Source organism: Vollenhovia emeryi, unplaced genomic scaffold (assembly GCF_000949405.1).
Source record: "Vollenhovia emeryi isolate VEMERY1.0 unplaced genomic scaffold, V.emery_V1.0 DF939175.1, whole genome shotgun sequence".
NCBI lineage: Eukaryota > Metazoa > Arthropoda > Insecta > Hymenoptera > Formicidae > Vollenhovia > Vollenhovia emeryi.
In genome coordinates this window covers 727,837-750,596 of record NW_011967191.1, presented here as the reverse complement: position 1 = coordinate 750,596, position 22,760 = coordinate 727,837, and the positions used below count along the sequence as shown (strand labels likewise).

At 40.6% G+C, this 22,760-nt stretch overlaps 2 protein-coding genes across 4 annotated transcripts in view; one reads left to right on the top strand and one right to left on the bottom strand.

The window, feature by feature from the left end:
- LOC105563449 (FERM domain-containing protein 5) overlaps positions 1-2,013 on the bottom strand; it is a 41,822-nt gene extending 39,809 nt beyond the window's left edge. For 2 of the 3 annotated variants that reach the window (XM_012015055.1, XM_012015056.1), the window contains exon 1: positions 1,598-2,013. In XM_012015055.1, coding sequence (XP_011870445.1) covers positions 1,598-1,693 — 96 coding nt within the window. In that variant the 5' untranslated portion in view covers positions 1,694-2,013. The remainder of the gene's footprint in view (positions 1-1,597) is intronic. The other variant, XM_012015057.1, reaches the window with a different exon arrangement.
- A 1,695-nt stretch (positions 2,014-3,708) lies between these two features.
- LOC105563448 (neurotrimin-like) overlaps positions 3,709-22,760 on the top strand; it is a 249,411-nt gene continuing 230,359 nt past the window's right edge. Inside the window, exon 1 of the mRNA XM_012015052.1 lies at positions 3,709-4,117. Within this exon, the coding sequence (XP_011870442.1) occupies positions 4,102-4,117 (16 nt within the window). The 5' untranslated portion in view covers positions 3,709-4,101. The remainder of the gene's footprint in view (positions 4,118-22,760) is intronic.

Genomic DNA, 22,760 nt, shown 5'->3' with positions numbered 1-22,760 from the left:
GTAACTCGAGAGCACCGGGAGCGTTTTTGACAGGGTAGACCGCGTGCACGGGCGGTTTTCTGGAATCGATCCAAGCCGCGGGTACCGTCGCTGCGACCGAGCGTCCAAAAGATCCACGGGCGCGATATGGAGACGCGGTTTCAACCCCTCGCATCCGGCAGTGCCCAATCCCGATCGCGTACGAGAAACGCGACCGAGTGCGAACGACACGTGGGGCAGATGCGCGTATCTCGAAACGAATGCTATAATCGATAATGGGAAGAGCGTTTGTTCCTACAAATGCGTGTATCCGATACGAGTCGGGAACGTGAGGCCACAGAATGCAATTTATATACGTCCGAAAAGTACGGACCAAGCGAGTCGTAACGACAAAGTTTGCGCCGAAGTATCGGACTACTCGAATATGTTTCTGTGAAGATGACGTTCGTCGCGCAGTTTCTTTTCCCTCCCGCGTTTCGCAAATCTTCAGAGAGTAAATCCGAGTCTCTCGTCACGTTGCGTCCAATTTCCAAACGATGCGGTAATCATCGTGACAGCATCGTCTCGGAAAGGATGGAATACGCATTTGTCATGCATCCACTCCCTCTCCCCCCCCTCTCTCTCTCTCTCTCTCTCTGTCTCTCTTCGGCTCTTTTTCTCTCGTTTCGAACACGATACGTTCGAAGTGTGTCCTTAATGCGGTCATTAGGCGACATTAATCCAGTGCCACGGTACGACGAAACATGAAAAGATACTATCGATTATATAATAATCCATTGGATTCATCAATATTTCATTAATGTGCCAGGCACTCGCTACGTCAAAAACCTTGTTATTTTCTAGATATCCGAAAAAAAAGAAACACATCGATTGGTCCAATTTGTCACTAAACAGACTCGAGCGAGAAAGAGCACGTTCGCAGGGATAATTTTGTAGAAATTACATCAAATTGCGTATTTATTATTTATACCGTGTCCCACTTTGTGCATATTACTTTTGGATGACACGTTCTCTTCGATCAACTTGAATTTCCCTTCGGAGAAGTATCGAAGCGTCAACAATTTTTGAGTTACGAGTAAGTTGAAGCAGGAAGCTTACTCAAGAATTAAACTTTAGAGAATCAAAGGAGAATTCAGCCAATTAGATGCCGATGGAATTTTAATCCAATTCTCAATCATACAAAAATACGCGGCGCTGAAGATTCGAAGCCTCCCTTGAACTTCTCGCCAAGGAGACTGCAAAATTGATCGAGGGGCATATAATTGAGGAAGAATGCGCGAGAAACGGGCCAGTTTGCGTAAAATTGTTAACAAATACTCTATTGAAATCCTTCCAGAATCGCAATCGCGCGGCGAAGACGCGCACGTCGAGACAATCGTTAGGATCTTTTCGCACAGACTCTTGTTTCGGTACGCAAGTAGCCGAAATCCAGACGCTGAAAGGGTAAAAACTCGGAGTATACAGGATTAAACGGCTCGTGTCCCGTTCAATGCCGATACTCGCGAATGACAGCGCGCAGATGAACAAGAGAGAGAGAGAGAGAAGAAAGCCGCACAGGGGTAGCGAGAGAATATCCGCTCCGCTCCGCGGAGTGGAGCAGAGCGAAACGGAGTCTTACCTGAAAGTCGCAGTAGATAATTTCGTTGTCGTCGAACAGTCGAATAGTGGCGCGATGCACCACCGTCACGTCGCTCTTGCTGCCGAATTTCAACATTTCTGCCCTCAAGTCGCCACCCAAATTATCCCCCCGGCCGTCATCGTCCCTTCCCCCACAGCACCACACACTGCCCGTTTATTAATCGCGGCACGCGCCGCCGTCGTCGTCGTCGTCGACGCCGGTCGTCGTTGTCGTCGTCGTCGCCGCCGCCGCCGCTGACGCGCGACCGTACTCGGTATTAATCGGCGAGCTGACACGGCACGGCGCGACGGCACGGTTGCACAGCGGTGAACGTCGACACATCACCGTGGCGGAGGTACGCGAAGCCGTCTGTCAACCAGTCCGTTTCGCTGGCGCTGTGCTGCGCCGCCGCCGCGGCCAACGCGACGCTGCCACGTCTCCTCGCCGCTCGCCGCGCTCGCCGCCGCCGCCGCCGCCGCCGCCGGCCGAGCGCGCGCCGTTGCCGCTGCCCGTCTCCGTCTTCGCCAAGTGTCATGGCGCCGACACCCGCGCCGGCTTTCGATTTGCCTTTGCCCGCGAACCGAGTGGCTCGTTTGGTAAGCGAGATACCGCCTCTTAAGCATATACATATTAATATACTTCCACGATACCGATACGTCCTATTCTACGTATCAGAGGGTCCATTCTGTATCTTGCAACATAGTGAAAAGGCTCAAAAGGCTTTGTCTCTTTTCGAGCAAGAAACAAGGGTGCTTACTTTTAGCATTTTTACTGTAGTGTAAGATACAGAATTGACTACCTGTATTGTACACACGGCGTCGTTAATGCCTAGCCATCTCAAGTTGCACGCGGATCGAGGTACATACGTTTGAAAAGCGTGCGACTTTTTAATAGCGAATTCGCTTGGTTGCACTAGTGCGCACCGAGTGCACGGTAAGCCACAACGTTTACACCGATCATTTTTTGACTAAATACTCTTTCAACATATATTTAAGACAAAGTTAAATATAAGAGCTGACTATAAACAAGCCTTAGTGCGCACTCAGTGCGCAAGCAACCGAGTTCGCTATGACTCTTCGTGCATCATGACATTGGCTGTGTTCTCCAGAAGTTAGCGCTTAATAAGCGCTTTATGCTGATTGGATAGATCTAGAAGAATAGCTCTATTTCAGCACAGATCTGAAAGTATAATCCAATGAACGCAAAGCGCTTAGCAAGCGCTAACTTCTGCTGGACACAGGCATTGAAACTGGCAATGTCGATTCGCTATAGTCATGATGCACGAAGAGTTAGAAAGTCGCACGCTTTTAAAAATGCCCCGATCCGCGTGCAACTTTAGATGGCTAGGATGCCACGTAAGTTGCTTATCGTAGGTACACATTACCAGTACACCATACTAGTACGCGGTGCAGCCACCGTAACGTTACTGTACATACACTTGATGTAGCGTTATGATAAAATAATTTGAAGTATAAGAGCATCGAACAAAAATTACATATTTTACGTTTGAAAATAATTAAAAATTCAATGTCGCACATGTATTTTTATCTATATGTATAAATTCCATAAAAAATACATACATATATAAATTGGTGGTATTAATAAATCACCGATAAATGCTAATTAAAGCACTCGATTCAATATTTCGTGTATTATTTTGCGTTTTCAACTTAGGAACAGCCAACAAATTATATTCGAAGCAACGAGAGATTCAATGCGATACAAGATGTGTCCGAATACGAGCATCGATTAAAGCAGCAATTATCGTCCGTAATTATCGCAATAAAAAAGTAATTTCAAGTTTGCTAACGCTCTGATTCTTGGATGTATTGTAGATCTCGTGTAAATCGCGTTGATTCCAAGGGTGAATCGGAGTGGTTGCACTAACCTATTACCATAGGAAGTGGATCACCGACCGCAGCTGTTGCCAATCCTGGAAAAAATAGAAAAACTCGTTATACAGGATGAGTCGTAAAAGCTGTCCCAACCCTTTACCATAAAAGGTGAATTACCGGCCGCAACTGTAGTCAATTGGGAAAAAGTAGATTAAGTCTCATTCTACATGTCTCAATTATGTAATATCTAATTACGTTTCTTGAGGAATAATTAGATATTACATGATTGAGACACGTAGAACGAGATTTTATCCATTTTTTCCCGAGTTGGGCTACAGTTGCGATCGGTAATTCATTTCTTATGGTAAAAGGTTGAGACAGCCTTTACGACTCACCCTGTATATGTCTCTATCATGTAATATCTAATTGTATCTTAAGAAATATAATTAGATAATACATGATTTAAACATACATAACGAGATTTTTCCATTTTTTCCAGGACTTACTACAGTTCGGTCGGTAACCCAGCTCTCATGGTAAAAAAACTGGTTCACGAAATAAATAAACTCACCCTGTATATATTTTTGTTCAGACTCGCACCAAGGAGCAAAGTGTATCGGTAATCGAAGCATAGAAGTGATGGCTTGACCCGGACCTTTGGTGATCGACATGTTTGGTTATCGAGGTATGATTGAAAAACTTTTTAAGTTATTTTACTTACAGTCGGCAATGCATAATGTACATTCTGTCATATTACCAATGTTTTTTATACATACATGCCGACATATGGTGCACAAAATGTTATCATGAATCGAGTCATTAGCCGTTGATGTGCTTCCGTCAACTTACGACCTCTTTATATTAACTTTCATTATAATTTTCAAAATATCTCGTACCTTCTAGCGAAACATCCTCACATACTGCGATAAATAAGAAAATTTAGAAGTATATTTAAAAACGTAAAAACTTGTTCTTCAGAGTACAATTTACGGAAAAGTTCAATAGTACGAACGCAGGTACGTAATCGGCTCACTTCTCAGACGACGACATTTTTTTATCTAAAGGTTTTATCGCAAAGTAGTTGGTGTAGCCACAGACGAGCACGGCAAGAGGAATATGCTGGAAAATGAGTTTTTGCGAGTTCTCGTTTTGTAACAAATCTTGCAGAATGCATTGCGGATTATTATCGACTCGTTATTTATCAAGAAAACAAAGACGATGTACGATGTCACCGATGTACTAAGAGATAAAAACGTTTGAGGATAAGAATTTTACGTATAAATTTCATACACAGAGTATTCTTTGTCGCGCGCGCGCATTTCAATGACAAGTGTTACTTTCTATCGAACCACTGCTCAATCACGTGTTTAATCGTGACCAATAGAGGACAAACAATCGGAGTAAGACCTGCTCGCTCTCTCTCTCTCTCTCTCTTTCGCGCGCGCGAGAATCGTCGACGCGGGGGCGGAAAAGCTGCGTTTCGATCACCGGCCGACGAGCCGCGATTCCGCCTCCGCAAAGTCGCACAAAGAACTAATACAGAGGTCCGCGCATCCGGACTAATTGGCGGCTGCAATCTCCCGTTCGCGATATAAACGCGCGATGAATATTCGCATTGAATTTATAAACGGCCCCGGTTATTCCCGCGCGGCAATCAATTCGCGGTAATTATACGCGGGCGCGTTACAGAGCGCGCGCGCGGGCCCGCGTTGCCGCCGTCCACCTCCCTCGCGCGCACGCGAGAGGGCTTTTGAACTCTCGCGTTCGACGCCGCGTATCGCGCTCTCTCCCGTCGCGCGTTATGCAGATTATCGTTAAAAACGTTTAAACCGCGTTAACGCTGCCGCTCGACGCGCGGCGATCGTTTATCGCATCATTCTCGCGACGGCGAAACCTCACGCGCCCGCCGGTTTTTTTTATCCGTCCAGATCGAAGCGCGGGGTAGCCGTGTTTTTCAATTCGACCCGGCGCTGTCCCCTCCCCCTCCTCGCCCGCCGCCCTCTCGCCGCTCCGTTGCGCGCGAGGTGATTACGAAATTACACGAGTGCGTGCATCGCATTTCGATTAAAACGAAAACGCCGTCCCTCCCACGGGGAAAATCGTCGACGAGCGTCCGACGTTCGCGCGTCGGACGATAATAACGTCGTGTCCGCGAAAGCCGCGCGATCGATATTCTTGTTGGCGATAAATACGTCGCGTCGGACCCCGCGTATCTTCGCGCATACTTGCCGTATTTATTATATCCGCGCGCTAAATCGCGATACGCGCTCGCGAATGAGGAACGACGAGCCGGGACGAAAATTACGCGCCGCCTCGTATATCTCGCCGCGGGGAAGCCGCGCCGCCGTTGATACCCGATGGACGCCCGCGCGCGATCGTGTGCTTTATAAAAAGGATATTTGGCCGCTCTCCCGCGGCCCAAATTGCGAACGCGGTATGCATCATTAATCGCGCGTTTTCTCGCGCAGTTGTAGATTTTTTCCGGGGAGCTTTATGTTAATTTCGCCCGCAGTGAAAAAGTTGGGAGACTTAATAACAAAGTTATGTAATATTCCCGGCGTATTACGTATTCAAGGGGGTAACAAATCGATCCGAAAAAAATACCCTTCAAAAATCTTTAATGGACTTCATGCCGGTTAATGGAGTTTTAATACAAGCTTCGATTACTCTCGGATGCTTAACGTCGAAAGTTCCAAGGCTGCGATCAATGCCAGTTCTTCGAATCGTGCACTTTTTATGCCCCCAGAAAAAGATTTATTTAGGTTAAACAAATGAGATACGGGTTGAAATCACGTTTCATTGAATCTACTAAAGTTTTATTTACTTCTGCTAAAACATTTGCCAGATTTGAAGAAACAGATATGAATTCTCTTAGAAGTTCCAGTCTCAGGCAGATAAAATTTTGGTCAAGGTAAAGAAATCTTCTTTTCTTTTAAATTAAATAAAACTCTAGCAAGGTCAAAATCGAGGAGTACACCAACACCTCTAATGCCCAGTGAGCATTACTTTATCTTTATAATGTCCCACCAAGGCTTAATGCCCAAAGAATGCCCAGTAATGTCCAGTGATGCCGCAGGTCTGTATACCACAATACCCTCAGCGGTTTACCCCTCGGTTCAAATTCGAAGAAAGTTTGTTTGATTTCAAAGAAATTTTCTTCTGCGTGTGAATACTCCCCCTTGATTATTTTAAGCACTGCAGCTAACAATTTGATTGTGTTATTAAAATGAATCGCATCGGCTTTCCTTTCTCGCATTACATTTCGACAGAAAAGGATCGACATTAGTTGATACAGAAGTGAAGTTAACGAGCTTTACGTTGATAAAAATGGTTATCCACGCATCGGCCATTAGAGATAACGATCCCGATATTAACTGCGACTAGCACTTGGGATCGTTGGCGATATCTCGCGGCGATTCTCGGGGGGCGAAATTGGCGACGGTGGGGATATCGAGCGCGGAGGAGCCCTTTCATTGTCACCGACGCGAGATCTCGGATTTCGCGTTCTTATCCTCGGACACGAGCGGCGAAAACTTTCCAAGATAAACTCCCGGGCTCCCGAAAACGTTTCCGGCTTTTCCCGTAGACCCGTAGATTCGCGTGCGTATGCCGAGAACGCGATTTCGTAATCTCGCGGAAAGTATACAGTTGTACGCTCCTCTTCCCTCTCTTCTTTCTCCGAACGTCGTTCGGAGATACCGAGATATAGATACGAAACGGAGCTAGGATTGAGGTCAGGGTAGGAGAAATACGGGGTAGTTGGGGGCGCGGTCGCGGAAGGATTTGGTATATATCGTGGATTCAGGGAGTAGCCGCCGGAGGCGTTCAACCAATTAGCTAACTCCGCGGCACTTCGCCCTCGAAACCGCTAACGAAGAACCTAAGCGAACGAAGAAAACCGTAGGTAGGCGGTAGGGGGGCAAAATCCACCTACCCCTGCGGGGACGCCGCTGCTTGCGGTGTGGATTCGCTCGGGGGTATTTCTCGGTGTTTCTGCTCAATCCTCCGAGGACGTATGGTACATATAAATTATGCTTAAGCCTGTAGCGTATCGGGATTTCGCATTTTAAACTAAAACTTCTTACGTTCCTCGCGGTGTACGTACTTAAGGTAGGGAGGGAAGGAGAAATGGAAACTTGTTTAATTTCTTAAGTATAACTATGATGTAGCCAACTATAAATCGCGCCGACGATGTACTCCTGTTTTGCGAAATTGTCGTTCAAGTTATTTTTCGAGCACGAATGACATTCATAAACCGAACCTAAGACAATTAACGCGGTAAAACTACCCTCGCGGTATTATTTTTCCATAATTTTTACATTACTTTTATTTTATTTTATTGCGGATAATGCGACAGTTGTTTTACTGCACGATCATGTTCAGTTTACATTCTGTCCCTATTGTTACTTTCAATTCTTACCCCGGCCGGAATAACTTGGCGTGTAGGGAACTTTCAGGGGTGAGTTTTTCTCGCTTTTTTTTCGTGCGCGCAAATTATCTAGTGTTTGTGCGATTTTTCCACTCTATTTCCCAAACCCCCTCCTAGGCTTTACCAAAATATCTCACAGGGGCATCTTTTAATTTACTTCCACAGATTGTGGCCACCTAGCGAATGACCCGGCAAACAGTCATTTCGGTTTTCAATTGTAACGACAGTGAGATTGCGCGAGAGGCAATAAATTCTTCGTAAATCTACAAGAGGCACTTTCGAATTTAATTTTATTGATACGCTTACGTTCCCTATCGAGTTTAGATTGTTTACTTGTGCGAAAGCGCAGGATGCATATTTGTGGCATAAATAATATTATATTAAATAAAATATATATTTATAATACACAAGGTTGGGAAGCAACTCGACACTTGTAACGAAGTTACAGTTACTTTTTTTGGTAACTCTAACTTCACTTCGTTACTTTCTTTCCATCTGTAACTGTAACTTAACTCATTGTCAGTTACGTTAATAGTTACTTTATATATGTTTTTAAACCTCCGCAGGTCGCATTAGGCCTTGCAGTAATGCATAAACCTGTTTATCGACGCTTTACAATTCAAATACGATGATATTTTTACTTTCATTGCAAGAAAATAACTGCAAAGTAACGATTCGTTACTTTTTCAGTAACTGTAACTAGTTGCATCTTTAGCGAAAAAACTGTGACTGTAACTAGATACTTTTATACACAGCTGCAAAATTGGTGTATTCTTGTTAAAGAAAATGCCGGTTAAAATTTTGTGTTAAATGTTTAACACATTCATGTGTTAATTTAACATATTGCTCTTTGTTAATTGAGCTCAAATGTAAAATTATTAAAATACTTGAAAAAAAAGTTAAAATGACACAATGTGTACTTATTTTTTAATCTTACACAATACATATGTTCTTTATTATCAGTAACAAGATTTATCTGTTAAAATTTACAGAATAAAATGTTAATTTTATTCTATATAATATAAGTGAGAGTGTGTACGAACCGTCATTTGGCTTAGTACATCTGTAAAATGTAAAAGTTACATTTTTTAAATTCATTTTGCCGTTAAAAATATGTTAATTTTACACAAAATTTATTTCGCGTTAAAATATTAACAGAGTATTAGTGTGATCATTGAACATATCCATATTATGTTAAATTAACAGAAAAATTTGTGTGGACCGTTTGGGACATGTGATATCTGTTAAATTTAATACAAATCTTTCAACTGTGTGATAATACGTTTGAAGAGGATATGTGTATGTGTACACATCCTTTCAGACTAGCGTTCAGATCTTCTTTTAAGTTCAATCAAGAATCAATAGTGATCACAAGTCGAATGTGTCCAAATCTCGATTTCCAGTTGAAAATGACGATTTATTAATATTTACCTATACATAAGACAGTTCGTCCGCTTTCATTTTACAATTTGTTTTATTTTTCTTTTTGACTCGGGTCTTCTTTCCGAAGGGACTAGGAATTGCGATATCGAGATCGCCAAGTTTTCATCTTGACTGCTACTTAGCGCATCTCGAAAAGTGCCCAAGGCCATAAGAACGATAGCCACACCGACGGAAGTGATGGAAGTAAGGGAAGGGAGAGTAAGTATCGGAAATAAAAATATAAGAGACACGGAGAGAATTGTGCCACGTTGGTGGGCATGTTTCCAGTTGTTCTGATAGACATTCGCGTTCCCTTCTCTCCTCCTCCGTCTCGTAACTAATCTTAACGAACAGATTTATACATAGGGAGTATATAAAAAATGTGGCATAAAGACAGAGTAGTATACATAATGTATACGTAGAGGGCAATATACAGAGAAAGAGAGAAAGGTGCGCGGCAATGGAATGATATCTTCTTTTCGACGGAAGTATAATAACGAGAGAGTGCAGGTAGCATCGTTATGTAATAAGAATAATGAGAGTCTCTACTCACCGGCGAGGTGGCATCGTAATTATGATATAACGGTTGTCAGTCGTTTTAAAAAAAGACAAAAAGAAACAATAATAATAATAGAGGACACAGTTCAAGTTGAAGCTTCAGTGGCTCTCGCTCTGTTTTCGCAGGACAGACTGACGGCATTGATGGGAAAATTAATCGAAGAGATTTTAATAGAAAAATAAAACAGCCGCGGGAGACTACTTGTTCTGAAATTTCTGTCTCGTAACTTTCTGATCCTCTGCGCGCGATCTCTTTGCGGGGAGGGAGTCGAGATGGGAGGCGAGAGCAAAAGCGTTGTTTTATCGAAAGATAAAGGTTTTTTTCCATGTACTCGCGTGAAATTGCCGTTTGCTACGTCCACCGCTCAGGCTCGACTTTTATCAAACGAAAGGACTTTAATATCGTTTAAGTGCGGCTGTGTTTGGATTATGAGTGAGGAAACGACAACACGCGACTCTTCTCCTTTGTCCCAAGCACATTAAATTCTCATTAGACGATTTTGCAATTACATTATCGTAAAAAAAGGTGAAAGAATCGTTTACGAACAGATAAAAGATTCAAATGTAAGGACGAATATTTTAAGAACATTGTAGAAGAGAAGACGCAAATCAGTGTTTCTAAAAGAGAAATTGTGTATCGCATTAGTATAATCCGCGTACCGATGTAAAACCGATTTGATGCCATCGAGACCGCTGCTTAAAAGTGTAGAGTGATATCTCGTATCTCCCTATTATCTTATTAAAGTGCAAAAAGCATACATTCGTGTAGCGTATAATCCGCCATTCATGTCACGTTCAATTTCTTGTTTATCGATTCGAAGCGAATTAGCCTCGAACGCCGCAGTCTACCGCGGAGATTTATCGTTATTTCGAGTCTCGTAGACTTTTCTTCGCGACAAGCATCGGAAACCGAACCGATACTCGCACGTTGCTTCCTCTCCCGCTCTCTTTCTCTCTCTCCTCCGGCTCCTCGTCTGCTCCTCTCCTCGACGTGACGGCGTAACTTTGCATAGTTCGATATGAGCCACCCACACGTCATCCGTATGTACAAACCCTTCTAGTCGAATCTTGCGATCGAGATAAGGCGTACGAACACGGAACACGGAGCACGAAGCACGGCTCGTCGGCATCTCGCGTCGCGAGATAAGCTACGAGGCGAATACGAAAGTCTCCTCTTGCAAATTTATAGGGAACACTGTCACTCGCACTCCGCACCTCGGCACGGTTACCACCGACAGTCCTTGTCGTTGTCGTCATTTTTGATATTATAGAAAGATCCTCTCTTAACGCTCTCGAGGCTCTCTCGCATCCTCCCAATACGTAAGATTCAAGAGCGCGCGACGCCTTTATCGAGTATACAAATCTATTCTTATACAATTGATTTCGATACACTTGACCTGATATCTCGCATAGGCCGACACTCTCTAGCGCATCCAATTGAAAATTTTAACTACATCTCCAATATTTATAATCTGCAATAATGTGGACACGATCGGGATCAGTGAATTAATTCCATCTGTCAGAAAGCTTCTTCATTATTTCCAATTCAGATTCTGTAACATAGGTTTTCAATTTCAACAAATACTACCCCATACATTGTTTTTACTCTGTTTACTCTGTTTAAGTACATGTCAATTAAAATTATTAATTTGACGTGAAAAAATTTCAAAGCTGTTTTGAGGTAATTAATTATCGCTTTTTCTTACGACGAATAAGTTAACATTTGTATTAAAATGACTTTGTTAAACGAACTTTGACATTTCAAGCCATTAACTACAACTTGATTAACTTTTATTATTTTTGTACAAGAGTAAAGCAGAAAAGACAAAAAATTGCGGGACAAATTAATCTTTCAAAAATATACAAAGCACTGAAGCAAAAGTTTTATTTTTAGCCGGTTAAGGAGTTTAGTATCTAGTTTTGAAATATTGGGAATTCAACAAAAATTTTGCACGTATGTGCGAAGATTTACAAAAAAATCCGGAGTCGTTTCACTGAAGCAATCACAAGTTATACGAATTTTTAATTTGCAACGAATTTGCCCGTGAGGTTATGAAAAACGCGTGACCACGTTGACGGATGGAAAAATTAAAAATATATTTCTGCACTCTAGCTATGAAAAAATAATAAGATTCTACGCAATCTTTATTGCCCAAACTATATGAGAAGAGCATATGTACAGGGCGAGTTATCTAACATGGCGACCTAAAATAAATCGTAAGATACTTGCTCTATGATAAAATTGTTCAAACAAAATTGCGTAGTATGAAGGGGGCAATATAGCAGAATGGTCACTCCCCAGTAAACACAAAGCATCACTTACGTTGCATTTATGTTAGAATTTCTGACTCAACAATGTAGCAAAACACATATTACATTTACATTGTTGAGTGAGAAATTTTAACATACACAGTAAAAGATCGTGTGTTCAAATGTTAAAATTTTCTCGTGTTACCAAGATCTGATTATTATTTCAATGTGAAATTAACATAAAACAGATACGTTATTATTTTCGTAACATTTTTATGTGTTACATTTATGTATGTCATTTAAAACTTGAATATTATTTTGAGTTCTTTTGACACAACTGTTTCACAAAATCAACCAAAACGTGTAATATCGACATTTCTTCAAAATTATTTCAACTATTCTTCAATTCTTTAATTTGCACCTATTCGTACAGTTTACTTATCCTGTCGGTTTTTATTACATCACACTTAAGGTTAAAGGAACATAAACGTAAATGTGAGGTATAATGTTAATTAATTAACATCTATAATTTGTCAAAAAGTAACACACGCGGTGAACGTTATTTCAACTTAAATTTCATAGTAGACCTTTTGGGACATGTAAAACATGTTAACATTAGCACTTTATTTTTTACTGTGTAAACGCAATGTAAGCGATGCTCTGTGTTTACCGGGGAGAGACCTTTCTGCTATATGTCTCCCTTCATACTATGCAACTTTTGTTTGAACAATATTTTCATAGAGCAAGTCTTTTATGGTTTATTTAAGGTCGTCACGTTAGATGACTCACCCTGTGTATTCGCCAAAGTCGAATTTCAGAGTCACCTTTTCTTACGACTGTACGTACGAAACACCCTTAACGATTGTCGTTTCTTACACTGTAATTTACAATTATGCGTAAAATCGTGCATAATATATAAATATTAAATGTGCACTGCGCGCACAGGAGACCTTACTTTTGGCCGATTGAGTTTTTTTTTTTGCCAGGTGACCGACGTGTCAATATCGTATCCGCATACACGCGTGAAGCTTTCCATACATGTCGCCGCGGTGGTACACGTACGTGCTCGTCTTTTGAATACAGCGATAACGACTACACGAAGGAAATTGAACGTCACGGCGGAGTGAAACGCCGCTAGAAAGAAAAGCCGATTGACCCGATTCGACGTCGTACTGTCGACGATTAAAAATGAAATATCGTGTGGCGATATCGTATAGAAAAATGTCCGAGGCGGAAATACGACATCGTCGGATGTCTGATTTTGTGCCCTACGTTAAAAATCACCGTTGCGAGGTAGCCCGATAATTATGCACCCCCGGTATTCACCACGGACGCGGAGCGAGATATATAATATATATGTACGTACATTTTTCACACTTCTTGAATCCCGCCCGCGTACGTCTCGCTGAAAAGATCGTTTAGAAGAAAAATTGTATTTGCAATATCTCCAATTTACTGTTTTAACTAATCAGAATTCTTTAATGTCGCCAGCGGTAATTAACAACGTCAGTGTCTTCTTGACCATACCTGACATCGTGAATAATACGGAAAATTTACTGCGAAAAATATTACCTCAGCCAGGGTCTGAACCTGAACCTCCCTACACTCTAGGCGGGCGTCTCACCAATTCGACCACCGAGGCATATGATAATATTTATTGCAATAACAGTATAAAGATGTCTACGCGTATATTTTCGACTTTTGTGTTCGTTGCCGTACATAGAACTATCGAATACGCGATTTTTAAGTTTTCCCTCCCCCCTTTCCCAATTACGCGAGAAACACCATGTTTGAGGTCAATGGTGAATAATCAAATTATTATAATTGGTGAGACGCCCGCCTAGAGTGTAGGGAGGTCCAGGTTCAAACCCTGGCTGAGGTAATATTTTTCGCAATAAATTTTCGGTATTATTAAAGATGCCAGGTATGGTCAAGAAAACACTGACGTTGTTACTGTTTTAACTTTAACTTATTTTGATATCGGTTGCACGAATTTTAAATATCGCGAGAGAGACTATTGCGAAACTTCGATTATTACGAAGTAACTTCTCTTCTGCATTAATGATTAAAGGATCGTCTACAATAGCTGAAGTAAGTCTGGCGTAAGAAGTAAGAGTAGGAGTAAAGCAATGAATCATTTCTTACTCCTACTTCAGCTCTGACGCTTACTCTCGGCGAATTAAAGCGCAGTTTGACCAGTGCTATAAATATTTAAAAAAAATTATGCCTGTACTTTAGCTTTTACACTGATAAGTAAAGGTTACGGTTTTCTGATTTCTTTACTGCTTACTTACAATGTAGACGGTCTTTACCGGCCATTCTACAATTGCGTAAACGTAATTGTAGGGTTGTAGGAGTAGAAGTAGTAGTAAGTGTTGTACAACAAAGTAATATACAATAGAGTAAGATACGTCGTAATTGAAGTGAATGATAGCCAATCAGAGTACAGTTTAGGGTTTGATGAGAGCGGAATCATCGTGACTTTGGCTATTTGCACAAATTTAATGCTGGGTGAATATAAAAAGACAAGCGGCCAAATAAGTATTTTAGCAGCTGAAAGGTCTTTTTTATGCATTTCTTATGATATTTTTGTGCAAATTTTGATACAAGTTTATTTTCAGGTTCAAATGTGTTTTACGTCCTACATCGTTGTAGTCGTGAAAGATGAAGTTTAGCCATCTTTTACAACAGGCTTTGCAATCGGAAATGCCAGTTTAAAACTGTGTTTTACAACACTGTACAACCGCTAACAGCCACGTTTACGCAATTGTAGAATGGCCTTTAAGGGTACCATCACACTTGTCACACGAGAGACTTTTCAAGCGTGCCAATTGGCTGCAGGATAAAAAAAGTTGTCGCGTTTCTGGAAACGTCCTATTTTGTCGGCAATCGATACGCTTAAAATATTTATCGTAATGCAGTAACACCCTAATATCGCTAAACGCGAACGTGATAAAAGAGCGGCGGCAAAAATATAAACTCTTGAAAAATGTAAATTATCGACCGTCCCTCAGCATTATCTCCGTTTAAACGGCGAGTGTGAGAAATTCGTAGATCCCTCTATAACGGGACCACAGACTCCGCATACTTGCACCTCCGGACTATGCGGGAGGAAAGGAAACGCAGCTCGCACACACTGTCGTTTATTTCGCGCCGAGCATACGGTTGGTTTGCAACGTATAAAAAAGCCCTTTAGCCTCTCTGCAGCCGAATTTGGTTTCAGTTGCACAGCACACGCGCGCACGCATACGCACGCACGGTCCGTTTGTGTACATACGAGTCCGGGTATCGCCATCGAATGCGATGTTCGCATGCACTCTCTACCGATCCAGCAGTTTCTGCTCCCTCCTACGCAACGTCGAGAGATAGAATTTCGATTTGCTGCGCACACATGTATATAACCGTGAGAAAAAGCGCACGAATTGTGCCACTGGACCAATAGTCCGTTTTCGATGGCTCGTATTCCTCCCTGCCCCTCTCCCTCCGCCCTCCCCCTCGTAGCGTCCCGAGGCACCCCGCCTCGTATCTTCCACTTTTTTTTTCTATATACGTATCATCGCCGGACTGCCGCATTGTACTTCGTGTCGTTACGCACCGGATCGAAATTTATCAATCATAGATAAACGCTGATAGATACAAACATTTTTCGCGAATACCCGACCACATCGTGATTTAAAGAAGACGCATGGGCGGTGGTTGCAAAATCGATGAAAAACAGGAAAAGGGAGAGAAAAAAGGGGTTTTTTGGTTGCAGCCGAAAATAATAGCCGAGATGGCATTTAATTTAGAAAGTGGATAGCACAGGTGGATCCTTTACCGAAAACGCGACTCATTCAGATATATTACAGATATATAAAACGCGTCGGCAAATAAACGCTTATTCGACGAGCGAGAGGAACGACAGAAATTCTATCATTATAAAAATTCAATTATCACGATGGTGATTGCCCTCCCGTTCTCGCGATGCGCTCTGAAAATAAATCTTTCTGTTTCGACACCATTTGGCCTCGTATTGCGCCTCGCGAATTAGCCAGATTAATTAATTCGGATTCGTTGTCGGAACGTAGGTAATCCTTTTGGGAAACATAATGCGCATTGAGATTCGATGCAAAATTGTGTATTAGTGATTTGCGAATAATTGCTTCCCTCTGTGATTTCCCCTCGCGCTTTCATTTTACAACGCAAGTTTTATTTCTAATTAGTACGCGTCCGGGTCTTGGTCATTATCAAAATCACCGTACATGACATTGTTAAATGGACTGAATAGCAATTTGATGTGATACGGTGTAATTTGTAAGAATTAATGCATGTATAATGCATTTGTTCTTCCATAATTATACTGTAATTACATAAAATATATAATATGAATTAATTTGCGAAATTAAATTATTCAATTTTTAGCCAAAAGAATTATATTGTTATAGTTCTTTTATAATACATTTAATTTCAATTAATTTAATATTATCGTCATTAAAAATGCTTTTATTTTACACCTAATGAAATATTTTCATGTAATTGTAACTTATATGTATACGTGTACGGTCGTGGCCAGAAAGCTTGTCCGACGTTTTGCAATAAGTTTTCGGAATATTCGTATCATTCTTTTGCTCTAATAACGCGTCACTGCACATATCCGTGAGCAAAAGCTACGATCCCCCGCGTGATAGACTGTATTTCCGAAATTTATCATAAAACGTCGGACTTTCTGACCACGACTGTACGTACATGTATGTATACGTATATAAACAGGCGCGCGCATGCATATTTGTGTGTAATTGTATACTTTTATTTGACTAAATAAAAATATACCATTTTCCCCGTTTAATTTTTAAGTGTCATTCTATCGTTTCATATTACAAAAGAAAATAAATTGGCAAACAATTTGTATATTTTAATCGCGGACGCCTTTTCTCCATTTTCAATCACGTAGAACGGCCGTTGTTTCGAAATGTGGCGGCGTAAATTATCACGGATTTAAAGCAATTAATTATCGCGCGTTGAATTGCGTAAACGTGTAAATTAGAGATCCGCGACTAATTGTATGCGCGCGCGCTATTATAAAGTGGTTTACGCGTTTCTGCGACTTTTTCGTTGCTGTCACAAATTGTCCATTCTTGTCCTTTTAACGACGTATTTTCATTAGAAACGACATAACGGGACTTTACAAATAACAAGCTTATAAAATCCCGTGACTTAATAAGCGTATTAAATCACGAAACTATTAACGGATTTACTTATCCTAAAATATTTATCGGATGCCTCGGAAAGGCGATGGAAAGTTTCAGCACACGCCGGGCATTTTCCGCATGCTCTGCGTAGACGAACATCTTCGAATTTTTGCGTCTACGACTACTAATCTCTTCTGAAATCGATATAACAAGTGGAAATTAAGGTATTTTATTTCGACAGAGAAACTCGAGTCTGAATTATGCTACCCTTTTGACGGCTTTTAAAGTCTACTGCTACACTGAGAAAAAGTCTTTGAAAATTTATTTGTGGCATATAACGTTACTTCAGTGAAAGAAGCATTATATGCCTTATTAAATAATGTTTATTTTAGTGAAATAAACATTATATGCCACAAATAAATTTTCAAAGACTTTTTTCTCACAAAGTTCGTAAAACACGTTCAATTTTTATTTCCTAATATTGTTTACGTTAAATAATAAATTAGGATAATATCTTTCACAGTCACCGGCATGTAAAAGTAAAACGATACGCTTTTGAAAATTATATCACGTTTCTTGCATTGCTGTCGCAACGTATCCGGCTGATTGCGTCTAAATGACACATACGTGTTTTCTGGGACACTCGCGTATAATGTTTTGGAGCGATACAATTACGTGTGCGTGTGAACGTTTGTACATATAGATGACTATTTTAATTAATTCCCAGGTAGTAGCGAAACATAAGTTACTTCGCGGTAACGCGGGAACGCAAATCCAAGTGTTCCGTGGACGTGCGTGATATTAATACATTTCGGATAATGTTTCAATTTATTCGGCGTCTACACGTTATATTTCACGATTGATTTTGCTCGCACTCTATTATTTTCACATCCGAAAATCCGGGAAATATTAAATTATTACGCGATTATTACGCGCGCGTAAAAAGTATGAGATAAAAGGTGAGATATTTCATGTGATAATGTATCCAATTTTATTTGAAAAATTAATAAATATATATATAGGAATTTTTTTAAGTAATATAGAGAAAAGTCCCCTATTATGAGATAGTATCTTAATATGGGATAGCGGGATGTCTGTTAAATTAATAGGCACCGTCAGTTGATTCCACCACACGGAGAGAATTTTCTCTTAAAATTTATCCTGAAAATTGTGTTATCGTGGGACAACACGGCATTTTAAAGAATTTTATACAATTTTTTTAAATTTTGCCATACTCTCTCTCTTTTTACTAATAATTACACTTAGTATATTTTTCACTGGTAAAATGTATGGTAAAATTTCAATAGAAACTCTCATAAAGTTGTTCAAAATGCCATGTTGTCCCACGATTACATGATTTTCAGGGTAGATGTTAAAAGAAAATTCTCTCCATGCATGAATTTATTGCCTTTGGAGTGAAATCTGTTTAGTTGAAAATTCATTTGATCGTGTAATCGTTGCGGACAAAGATTTGTGATTGAATTTGGGTGTTGAAAACCTACTATCTCATATTATTGTAGAAACCTATCTCATAATAGAGAACTTTCCTCTATATATTATATGTTTAAGATGTGCGACTTTCAAAGATTTTGGGATTACCTAACATTTACATCTTAGTACACGTGTGTATACATATACATCTTTCTTTTTTCTAACTTACTTTACAATTGGTTTCTTTTTGCTACAAAGTTTTCTTATACTATTCCTTAGCACGTTGCAATGGATATTATTGCTTTTATTTTATAAAAAATTTGTCTCTAGAATTGACAATAATCCTTACATTAGTTTCTAATCTCTATCTTATGCTGCATGTACACTCCCAATTCTTTAATTGCTTTTTATTTACTGTATATTACTTGCTCGTACAAGATCAGATTGATTGTTACGCGTACACTGGATAAACTTCGTTTATTAAATTTATTCGTGTAATACCCCAATCTGGGGGCATAGTTAAAACAATTTAAACCGGCTCAATGCCAGGTAAGCCGACATATGTTGTTAAATCAGATCAGATTGATATCGAGTTGAGGATGGATCAGCGCTGTTATGCATCGATTATCAGATACAGATTTTTCTGACGTGTAAAATAATCGTCAGTGGAAATACGCGGAATATATGGTCGACACGACATGGATGTTAGCCGTGGGCTATATCCTGGGAGTGGCAGGATGCGTGTTGAATCTGCTTTTCGTTCCCATTTAAAATTTCCTTCACACGTGCACCCACACACACGCACGAATGTAAAAAATGTTTAATTATTTCTCAAGAAATATTCCGCACAAGTCTTATGTAAACACAAAACAATGTAGTTTAGAAGCCGCTATTAATTATCTTCGAAAAAGGTAAAATGGAATATTAGTGATATAACAAAAGTACGCTATATGCATATCAAAAGAATTTTGAGGCAGATGAAATTGGCACTCGTATATTTCCTGGGGTGCAAAAATCATCTCGCGCAACGCATCGCACTCGATGCGAGGTGTAAAATTACATGAAATGGAAATATGAATTATTCATCGCACCACCACCACGCGTACAGCGACGAGATGTTCGATGAGACGTTAGGTATTTTGGAAAGGATTGCGTGTTATTTGTTGTGGCGTGGCACCTCTTGTGAAGATCTCACCATTATATATTACAATAACAACTGTATACGGGTTTGTATTTCGCTGCGGCGCGGTCCACAGTCTCATATTATTGGTTGAAATATATGTGTATGCATACTATCCGCGCCTTCCTATACATACCAATCCAAATATGGTTCGCTCGAACGAATATTCGAGTCTAGCGTTACGTCACCGCGCCTTTTTTTTAGGCGCGGGTCCATTATATTCGCGTGAAACCGCATCACGAAATTTTCGTGGTTTCTATCCACCATTTTCCGTATATGCAAATGAATTCGGATACGTGTGTGATGACCGCTACGAGATCGGCGGAACATTTGTGGAGGGCACGCTCAAATAGAGGTGGTGTCGGTGCGGACCACAATTCACTAATTGTTTTTCAAATTCGCGACAATCGGCGCTGCGTGCCTGCAATCGGCAATTTGTTGTCGCGCACGTATACTCCAACGATTCTTTATTTGTTATTTTAACGGCTTAGCGTTTCGCAGCCGCTTTCTTCAAGAATGTGCATACGTCTTATGTACGGACAATCGACCTATAAGACAAGCTGGCGTTGGTCTATTTTGGCCGTCACGCAATTATTCGATTGAAAGGGATACAAGGAGGTCAGTGCTGACGCGAAATGTGTATCTCGTAGGCTTCCGCAACCCGTCAAATCGCCGACAAATCGGGTATAATTTCCACATGGGCCGACATGCTAATTAGAAAGGGCATTTTGCTATGCTCCTGGCGATTCTCGCGGATATTCTGCTGAACGCGGCTAAGCTAAATTATCCTTCGTCAGTTAGCTACATCCACACGTACGATCGCGCCACAATAGCTAATTTATAACATAATGCCTCGATATACGTATTAGCAATGTACCATTTTGTTTGCATTAATCTTCATTTCGGCTTCTATCCCTCGCGTCCCTTAATTATGTCTTACGATTCCGCCTATGTAAGGTCGTAGATTTAACATCCCTTAGGGGCCCCACGAACGATTGCTTCCTCTTGAACGATACGGCATTAGATACGCGCAAATTGATAAACATTGCGAAGATAAATTCTTTGCTTTGCTTTGTAGTTCATTATAAATTTGCGCATGGATATTATTCATATCCGTACGTTTGCAGTTGATAATTTCATACGTAAAAAATATGTGACGACTGAAATGTTGTGCCATATGAAAATCTTTATCTTACGTCAGAGCGTTTTAAAGCATTTCGATTCTTATTCTGGGAAATAATCATTATCTAGTAATAATTATATCGATTACGAGCTCGTCACGTTTTGAGAGAAAGGATTACATTGTACATTGATTACATACACGAGCGCATTTGAATCAAGTACAAATTGATGATAGATCTCTCGCACGTTCCACTCTTTTTCATGTGAGATTAATCATCTACAAAGAGCCGGCGAGTGCTTATTAAACCGGATTCGTCCAAATAGAACGGATCAAAATAATATAAAAAAAAAACGAGGACACGTGTGGAAATATTTGTATTTGTACAATCCGCCACGCCTTTCACGGAAAGCGGTAAATCTCATCGATTCAGGCAATGATGCAGCGTTTTGAAGCAGAATGTAAATTCGTAGAAATATTTAAATCCGCTTTCTGATCAAAATTGCGTTTTGCCAGCATCGCGCCTATGATATCGTTTTCACAGCGTTCCTCCAGGCTTAACGAATATCGTTTATACGGTCTTTTACATTTTATCGGAGTCCAGCGCAAATATCCCGCTTTGAGGCCTAAAATGGCTCTAATAACTCAGCATTATGAATAATGTAACAATTTTAGTCACAATAGAAAGGTGGGGACAATTTTAGCGATGATTATGATAAAAAGTTATACTAATTCGACAACCGAGGTAAATAAGCGACTCCTCGACAAGACACATACGCGTGCGTGATACATGGACATTTAGCTGTAATTATTTATAATTGAAATTTTATTAAAACTTAATCAATTAAATTTAAATTAATGAAATTGAAATCCAGCAATAACTATTATCGTTATATTAGAAAGTGCTGACAGCTCTTAATGTGAACTCTTGCCGTTTACATTTGTACAAGTTTTGCCGTATATGTCTCGGTGAGCGAAGAAGAATTTCTGACAAGTGAATTTCGTGGAATATGATTTTCAGAAGAATACGTTATTATATTATGTGCGTGATCGCGGGAGGTGTGTATATACTGTATACAGTATATACACACTTACTTATATGTATATAACATATGTATGTATGTATATAACATTGCACTGCCGTCTCTCTTTTCGCGTCCGCGTTCTTTGCAGATGCATTATGAATCAGAAATCACATTAGAATATTCTACACATACATATGAGTGCATTAAGGGCACACGTGGTGATATAGATTTTTTTAGCATACTTTAATATCTGCAGAGCTGGTTCGATTTATCCGTTGATCGTGACGAGCACCGCGCGATGCACATCCCGATGATCCCGCGTACGTAATCGAAATTTTGTTATTTATTTGTGATGCATTTCGTTAATTTTTTCATCGATCCTTGAATGTCGTCGCTCTTAAGGAACAGACGGGACGGAGAAGGAAGGAGGAAGGGAACTATGTCCTTTTATATTGAATGCAATTCCATTTTGCGACGACCAGACTATTGGCGTCGCGCTTTTGGCCGTACAGATATCGTAGCGCAGTTCTACAGCGAATTATCTAGTTGACTCGAGATAACGAAAGATTGACTATGATCGGGCATCTTTTTTCTTATTCTCGAATTTCTCCGATAGAGAGTAACGAGAGGAGAGATGAGGGGGGGGGGAGAGAGAGAGAGAGAGAGAGAGAGAGAGAGAGAGAGAGAGAGAGAGAGAGAGAGAGCGGGAGAGGGAGAGAGCGAGAGAGCGAGAGAGAGAGAGAGC